The sequence below is a fragment of the Vigna radiata genome, chromosome 7, assembly GCF_000741045.1.
Source record: "Vigna radiata var. radiata cultivar VC1973A chromosome 7, Vradiata_ver6, whole genome shotgun sequence".
Classification (NCBI taxonomy): Eukaryota; Viridiplantae; Streptophyta; class Magnoliopsida; order Fabales; family Fabaceae; genus Vigna; species Vigna radiata.
In genome coordinates this window covers 33,322,867-33,332,103 of record NC_028357.1, presented here as the reverse complement: position 1 = coordinate 33,332,103, position 9,237 = coordinate 33,322,867, and the positions used below count along the sequence as shown (strand labels likewise).

Here is a 9,237-nt window from a genome sequence, read left to right as displayed (position 1 = left end):
TGCAACTTCCTCACCTCCTTCATCAACTTTGTACTCAGTCATGTGAATGACATCAGGCTGAGACACAATGTGCACAACATGTAAATGAACTCGTCCATTTAAGTGAGCTAAAGTGACCATTTGCCTGGCACCTACGTCATCAGTCAATGCTTCTAGCCTATCATCTAAGACAAGACCACAACCAACAGAATACCACAACTCCTTAAAATCATCATACCCAAGACTTTTCACTACACTCACTACCACAAAATAACTCCATACGTCGAGATCAAAATACATTGTCTCAGTTTCCCCTTCATACTTTAAGCAGCCTTCATTCACGAATTTTCCCCCATGGTAAATAACTACTTGTATATGCTCCATCACTCACAACACATTAAACAATATTCTACACTTACCAATAACCCAAAAAGGACAAAAATCACTGCTTATTAAAGTGATAATGACAAAAGAAGCTAAGTATAATTATGGGGGACATTAGGGACCACAAGCACAAATACAAATCACCACATTTTCAGACAACCCAAACCCCACATTAAAAAAGACATACCCAGATAACAAAAAAAAAGAATCACAATCCAATATTAAATTTGTAGGTAACTAAAGTACATATACTTACCTTCCAGTAAATTCCACTCCAAGCACTTGACAGACACATACAATTGAGTCACGTCCACACTCCAATGCCCAACCTCAACAGCCCTAATCAGATTCCTCTCCACTAACAAAGTCGCGATGCACTCGTTTCCTCACACTTCTGAAATTGAATCCCAATTACTCAACCCTAATTCCCTTTTTCATTTAACTAAACCCTATTTTGATTAAATTTCATTTTATAAAATAATGGTCATAATCCTTTTTAATGAATGGATAAAACACCATGTTTCAATGAACAGTGTCACGTTTCACAAATCAATGAGTAAAACATCCTGTGCACAATTTTAACACTGTTAACGATTTTTAATGGTAAAGACTAATTTATTTAAAATTAACATTTTTAAGGACTCAATCGAAAAAGTTTAAATAAAGGAGACCAAATTGGGAATACCTAACGAAAATAAAGATACTTAAATGGTTTAAACCTAAAAAGAAAACAATTTGATTTAATTATTACAAATAATGCAGCAGTTGTTTATGCACACATGCCGTTTTTATTTTAATAAAATAACATATTGACGTGATAATTTCATTAACTATGTCAATTCTAAATTTATAATCGTATGATATCTGGTATTGACAATTTTGCAAACATAATATGTAATAAAAGCATAACCATCCAAATTTGAATTGAGATTTTTTTTCCTGTCTCTATCCTGTTCTTTTAATACAGACATCCACGCATTAGACACGATAAAAAAGACTGCAATAAAAGTTCAAAAATACAAAATTATAAAGACCACAATCAAATTACTGTATTATGAGAAATAAAATTCTGACATAATGTTACATTTATTCTGATATTGCATTACACACAAACATTAAAAAGATAAACAAAATTCACACAATTAAATTTGAATGTTTCCTAAAATTTCACCATGCACATAAACCAAACTTCCGCCTCTACAAAAGTGATATCTAATTCAATTTTTATCCGTTTTTCTTTCAACTGATTAATTTACATGTACTAAAGGCACAGTAAAACTGTTCAAAGAACATGGTGAAATAAATTATACTCATTTGGAAAATACTTCTATTATTACTCAGAAAACATTGAACTAAAAAACTCCTTTACTAAGACATAATATAAAAAAGATTGTATATAATTAATTTCTTTAATTTTTTATTTGTTAAATTTATACCATCTTCTGAATTAGATATCACTTGTTTCAATGATCAGTAAAGCGAGATGATGCCGCTTTCCCACTCAATTAAAAATAAAAAACCAAGCAGCAGATATAAAAGGATTCAGACAAATTAAACAAAATGTAAGCAGACATAAGTATCAAATAATAAGGTCTCAATTGAAACCGAGTTTAGATGGGTTTGTATGCATCTTCGGACACGAAACTTTATTAAAATGCATATTTAAACCGTACGAGACTCGGGGAACTGATCAAACACAAACTGGCAAATGACATTTACGCACTCAATGAAGCTCCAGAGTTCCTCCTGCATTCTGCTAGCATATCCATGTAAAACTGGCACTTGCTAATGTCGTTTCCATAGCTGTTTAGGCACTGCAGTCAAATGTACACGAACAATATCAACTAATGTAACGTTAATTCAACTACCAAATTCATGTACACACTGAATCAAAATTAGTTCTTAAACAGAACTCGAAATAGCATATACACAAATTGAGTACCCGGGGTCTGAAAAATAACATGATGACAACCATAAGTAGAGTAATCACCAAAATTATGATTACGAAGCAAAATAAGGACAAGAGTTCACAAATGAATGGGATTTAAGCAAACTTTATCAATTGCATCATTCCAAGAACAATACTACTTTTTGTAGAAAATCATCAGCTATTTATGGCTAGAAGCAAAGAGAAAATCTAACAATTAAATTCTGATGTTCATATTGAACATCCTAATACCATTCATAAATAAGTTCAAATCACTTGCAACTTTTCGAATTATAGATTATAACAAACTTGCTCAAAAATATCTGGAAGTCTTTGATTATTTTACCAACAGTAGAAGATAAATGTTAACCTCCACATCCTTCTAAGCTCAACATATATATTGGTATGCCTATCTATCATAAATGGCACACGTGATTGTACAAAACTATATATTGGTACAACTAATGAAGTGTTGTTAACTAGCATATTAATATAACAAAACATAATTCAACAATTAAGAATAAATGCGAGGTAAACAACATACATCTTGGAATGCCTTTGTATGGACATTGCATGAATCGTTTCCAAACGTATTAGCAGTGGGTACGGGTGCAGCAGCAGCAGCCTCACCGACAACCGTTTCGTGTTGAATGGTACGAGGACCCATAACTGCATCCACAGCCCTGTGTGCTACTGCACTTCCAGTGCCAAAGGCCATGCCTGAAAAATTAATAGACAGAGGAATCAAAACCAGATAATGTGGGATTTAATCTTTGATAGAATTACTAGGTACATAACCTTCGGCTTCTTCACATACCTTGGGCAATGGTTGAGCCAATGCCACTAAGCATACCACCACCACCACTCTGAGCAGGGGCTGGAGGAGGAGCATGGTGAACTGAATCATGACATCATTGCATAGTATATTAGAGAAAAAAGTGTGTACAACAATTTCTAGTTGGAAAACTAAAATTGACAAATCATTCATTCATAGTATTCATAAAAACCTGGCTGAGGTGCAGAGCGAGCTGGTGCTGCACGAGGTGCAGGACGGGCAGATCTCCCTAAATTAAGAAATGAAAAGATAGTCATAAAGAAGAATTCAAGATTACCATGCAGAATAAAGATGGCCCAACCATTAGTTCACCCAAAATATACATATTACCATATGATCCATATTACAAAAAACTACTTCAGCATACAAAACTCTAAATGAAATATCTATCTTCAATCAAAACATTTCAGTAGGAACTCAAGTGATAAGGCTCTCATTATTAATTTCTTATTTTTACTTTCCTTCTAAACCGCACAATATCTCAGGATTTTTCATGAATTTGAATAGGTGAAAACTTGGCAAGTATTTTGCAGAAACTGATCCAATCAAGAAACCTTTGGAACAGAATCCAAAATCAACTGCGTAGGTTAGTTCAGGCTTATCCTATTAGATCTCAAAAGCTACAATGCATCACCCGTCTAAGTCCAAACACATGTATCAGCCAATAACCATATAAAGTATTTATTAAATAAACAAAAGTCCCAATTCAACCATTGCAGAGAAAGATGGTTAAAACAGTGAAGGTCCACGGTTCACCCACTGTAACTTCTAAAACAAAACTCTCATCACTATATGGTTTATGCATCTATCCATTATCAAGAGAAATTATGCCCAGGTCCGTTTGCAATTACTACCTTAGCCAAAATCTACAACAGATGCGCTTTCCACACTCAGCAACCACAATCTTTGTTTGGCTGCCTTTCCCTCGAGTATGTATTGCCAGAATCATAACTATGTCTAACCGCATGCCATTTCAGGCAAACCAACATGCAACTACAGCAACATAATGATATACATCATAAATAGTTGATCTTTGATATTTAAAAACCAGTGGGTTACACAGTGGCTGTAAGTTTTCGTACACTATCAAATTGAGGTTCACCATTATTTTCACCAAACACCCCTTATACAAGATAGTTGATCTTTTTAAGATATGCAGATATTGAATTGTTATAGAATTCATTTCATTGGTGAAAGAAATAAAAAATAAACAAATATCTAAGTTTACGGATAGTTGAATAGGGTTAGGATGGCGTGCCACTAAAGCTTTCCAAGTCTAATATTTTGAGACCCATCACGACCCATAGCCTTCAGTGGCTCACAAATAGACCTAGACCACAATAGCACCAGGCTAACACACAGCAGATACCCTCGCACAACCATAAGCACATACCAAACTGACAGCAAACATCATCAGAAATTAAAAGAACCAAATATAATTATGAATAAAAAAGATTTGAGAGGCAAAAACAAATCCCAGAAACAGCATCAAACATTTCCCAAGATTTGGGAGAGAAGAAATAAATATTAAATCAATTCACCTAATTTGGTTTCATCTAGCTAGTGCTAATGAATAAATTGATCTCATTTGATTTAATCTGCTTGAGCCAATAAATTTAAAGGCCAAAATATACTGATAGGGCAGTTTGTGAGTTAATAAACGTAGGAGTTAGAATTTAAAAGTTGGTATTATCTCACCAAAGCCGTTAGAATTTAAAAGTTGGTATTATCTCACCAAAGCCGGATCCTGTTCCTGCCTATTGAGGTTTTAATCTAATAATTCTCATCATTGCTAAGAAAGAAGAAAATTAAAGCCGAGAAAAAAAGAGAAACAAATTTCAGAAGGATTTCTAATCAGGTCTCCTAGGAGATTTAATTTTTCTGTCTTCTACCAAGATCTCAATGCTTATTATTGTTATCTGAGTTGGAACGCCACCAACTACAAAAATAACCATAAATAATAGGGAAAACAAGATTCATGAATCAAACTATTAACACAAATAACTCTGGAAACAAAAAGTTGATAAAAAGGAAAAAAAAAATCACAGAACCGTGAGAAATTTATGACAATCCCAACAGGAGGAAAATAAACCCTAGAAAGCATCAAATGCGATAAAGAGAACAGGTAGATGTCATGTCACACAAAATTGAAAAAATAGAATAGAGTATTGGAATAGGAGATTTTACCACCAGAGCTACGGCGAGGCATGGTTGAAATTAGGGCAAAGAAAGTTTCAAAGAGATTGGAAAATAGGGGACGAAAACACAGGTTCAAGCCAAATGCTGTTTGAGGCGTGAATGACCTATTTAAACCCTAAAATCCTTGGAAACAGTCGTGGAAATGTGTCGCCTTTCCATTGGCTGTCTACTTTCCCAATTGGAACAATCTAGAATTGTTTGAGCAGTTCAGAATTGAAAGACAGACTAAATAAATTTAAATTAGTGTATTTTTAACTAAAATTATAACATATACTTTTACATGTATTTTGTTATTGCATTACACACATACATTAAAAAAATTGTTGTCTGTTAAATTGGGATGTATAGTCAAAACTCAATTTCAATGCTTATTAAAACCGAATTTAACAGTTATTTGGTATTATTATCCTGTTTATTATAACAGGGTTCAATTAGTCTAAAAGTCTTAAATTTTAAATAATTTTTAATTAAGATTTTGTAATTATATATTTTTGTTAATCATTATGATATAACAATTATCTTATATTACAATTACATTTAAATGTCCTTATATAATATTTTATTACAATTAAATTATAATGATCAGGTGTTTTTTAAAAGATGTATTATATTTAACGAAGATTTTTTTAAAATTTAATTAAAATTAAAAAATATAAAAGTATAAAGTGTAAAATTATAAAACTATAAATTATATAACTACAAAATTATAAAATATAGAATTATAATATTAAAAATTATAAATTCTAAAATTATAAGATTGTAAAATTACAAAATTATAAATTTATAAAATAATAAAATATAAATATAAAATTATTAAATTAGATAATTATAAAACTTTAATACTACAGTATTATCAAATTGTGAAACTGTGAATTATCAAATTATATAAAAAAACAAATTTATTTCATTTATAAAATAAAAACAAAGTGTCAATATTTATTGGAAGACCGTTTATAATACATTTTAACATAGTTAAAAAATAAATATTATAATTAATATTTTAAAAAATATAGGATTAAATAATGTCAAAATTTTGATCGAAAATCATTTTCAAAAAATACTATAAAATACTGTTATATTATATTACATTATATATCATATTCATTTAGCATTATTCTAATTAGAAAATTTGTCCTTTGAACACTTGTTAAAATTGTTTAAGAAAGTTAAATTTAGGTTTAATAGGTTCAGAGGTCCCTATATTTGGAGGTTTGTTTCAATTGGGTCCTCCAATTTTGAAAGTGATCAATTAGGTCCCTAATTTTGTCAATTTGAATCAATAAAAGTCTTTCCGTTAAATGCAGTTAACGCCGTGAAGTTTTTAAACATGTGGCACGCTGACGCTTCCAGGTGACATCGTTTCAAGTGCATAGGTGGATTGTAAAAGGGTGAAATCCCTTTTAATTTAGGGATTTCACCTTCAAATACACCCTTTTAATTTAGGGATTTCACCCTTTTATAATTCACCTATGCACTTGAAACGATGCCACCTGGAAGTGTCAGCGTGTTACATGTTCAAAAACTTCACGGCGTTAACTGCATTTAACAGAAAGACTTTTATTGATTCAAATTGACAAAATTAGGGACCTAATTAATCACTTCAAAAATTAGAGGACCCAATTGAAACAAACCTCCAAATATAGGGATCTCCGAACCTATTAAACCTTAAATTTAATACCTATTTTGATTTTTATTTTTGTTAGTTTTATTTAAGTAGTCTTTAATTTTTTCAAGCATTCAAAGTAATCATAAATAGTTAAGGATATAGTGTTCATGTGAACAATTAGTGAATGATTTACTTTACTTTTTTTCCATTCTCATTACATTTTGGGATGACCTTTCAGAGATGGAGAGTAACCTTCTATGATAAGATAGTCTAGTATGTTTACTTAAAACAAATATAATGTTTAATATGTTTTATTTAATTCATTAATATCCTTTTCGTTTTCAAAAACAAAATTTTGACATTCCGAACAATAACCAAATAAGAAAGAAAGTTTTATCCCATAGCCATTAAATGGAAGAATTTCAAGACAAAACTGATACGTATTTATTTGTTCGGAGACAAACAACATGACACTCTTTGTGAGAAGTATAGAAGTATAAAATAATTAAGGAGGAGTGAATGGAGTTTCGTACATCTAGAGAATCTAAAGACTAATAGGTTTATTTCTTATTATTTTTTATAGTCACACAAGACATTCATTTATGACTTAAACTTATAGATTTATATGGTGATTATGTATTATTGGAAAGAAAGTTAAGAAAGTCTCATGTAAAGGCTTTAGGACTTTACTCCTTGACCTAGCACCTACCTATTAGGTACAAGATGTGGAAGGTTGCACTGACTAAAATTAGCTTAATTTAAATTAGAAAGAATCAGAAGTACATACTCGAAACCCAAAACCATAGTTCATATGAATTTCATGTAACAAACTTCAATATGATATGCAAGATGAGTTGGTTGAACAATAGACTTAGGGTTCATTTGTTGGCCAAGGTAGGGGCAATATTCTCACAACAACCATTGGAAATCTAGAGCACTCAAGTTGTGTGTGTGGCATTGGAGGTGCAATTGAACTTCGAGACTACTTTGGCCCTACGCAAAGAAGTACATAATCCTTGAGTCAGGAGGAGTTAAGGAAGATAAAGGTCCAAATAGAGGAAAGACTTAACCAAGGAACACCTTTAACAACAATAAGAAATACAAAAAGCACTTGAAGAAAGGTTTCAATCCATGACCCAACACGACGTTGTGTGAGAACAAAAGGCTCATGCTCTATTGCAGACTATACTGACTACACTTGTCAGTATGAATTATTACTATTTATGGTGCTCCACTATTTCCCACTACGAACGTGTGACGATTGATGAAGTTCAAGATCCTCATGCTCGAGTGCTTGTGCCAACTTTAGAAATCCAATTCGTGTGGGAGGCCTTAGGCACATTCGCAACTTGGCCTAAAGCATTGATCATGCTATATTTTGGCCCACCACATGTATTATATTGTTATTCTTAATATATTTTATGTCAAAGTTAGAAATAAATTATTCATCATTGTTAAGAAGTGGATTTTAAGTCTAACTCAACCCCACAAAACCGACTTGTAAGATGAGGTTTGCACCCACTTATTTACTCTAAGTTAGCCTTATCTCTAATCGATGTAGGACTTCCAACACCCACCCCCCTCACGCTGAGTTATATACATCTCGAGTGTGAGACTAGACATTAATGGGTGGTCCAATAGCAGGTGAAACAATATGTCCAACAAACAACAAATATCATGAGGATAGGCTCTGACCATAGCTCTGATACCATTTTAAGAAGTGAACTTTAATCCTAACTCAACCCTACAAAACCAACTTGTAAGGTGAGGTTTGCACCCACTTATATACTCTAATTTGGCTTTATCTATAGTCGATGTGGGACTTCCAACAATAACTTTTAAAATGTGTATTTTAGTTCTCCTATCTTAAGAAGCAATCCATGTGTCAACCTATGATCCATGAAAAGGATGACATGACAGAAGCAGAGGATGATCCTCTAGTAAAGCTGATGAAGAAAATATACGAGTTAAATAGAGGACTGGTAGAGATGGAGTGAGTTTTAAGAGTATTTGGCCTCCATTATCATGTGACAGTGTATATTACTCCGAATGATGCAGTAGAGGTATTGGGGGAGACAAGATGTTAAATATTTCAATCCTACAACTACGGTTCATGTAAGAATTTTCATTGTCTTCCATATTTAAATATTCAAATTGTTACTTTTTAATATATACTTAACTTATTGTTATAGGTCGAACATCCATGTATGGATTTTTTGAGCCTTAGACCATTCAACCTTCTAAAACACAGTTGAACTCAAGCATGGATGGTTGAGTCAAAAATAGAGATGCCCCACATTGATGGAT

At 32.2% G+C, this 9,237-nt stretch overlaps 1 protein-coding gene across 1 annotated transcript; it reads right to left on the bottom strand.

The window, feature by feature from the left end:
* Nucleotides 1–1,894: 1,894 nt before the first annotated feature.
* Nucleotides 1,895–5,469, bottom strand: LOC106765628 (uncharacterized protein C6C3.02c). Its single transcript, XM_014650316.2, has 5 exons — nucleotides 5,313–5,469; nucleotides 3,298–3,354; nucleotides 3,108–3,188; nucleotides 2,835–3,010; nucleotides 1,895–2,177 (listed from the first exon to the last, which is right to left on the bottom strand). The coding sequence occupies exons 1-5, from the start codon at nucleotides 5,332–5,334 to the stop codon at nucleotides 2,079–2,081; spliced, it is 435 nt and encodes a 144-aa protein (XP_014505802.1). The 5' UTR covers nucleotides 5,335–5,469; the 3' UTR covers nucleotides 1,895–2,078.
* Nucleotides 5,470–9,237: the final 3,768 nt, after the last annotated feature.

Bases quoted from the DNA above. Each gene is read 5' to 3' on its own strand.
- LOC106765628 (XM_014650316.2), bottom strand. From the start codon at position 5,334: ATGCCTCGCCGTAGCTCTGGTG. The intron at 3,011-3,107 runs GTATGTGAAGAA...TTAATTTTTCAG, and splicing joins TGGCTCAACCATTGCCCAAG to GCATGGCCTTTGGCACTGGA. The intron at 2,178-2,834 runs GTATGTTGTTTA...ATTTGACTGCAG, and splicing joins ATACAAAGGCATTCCAAGAT to TGCCTAAACAGCTATGGAAA.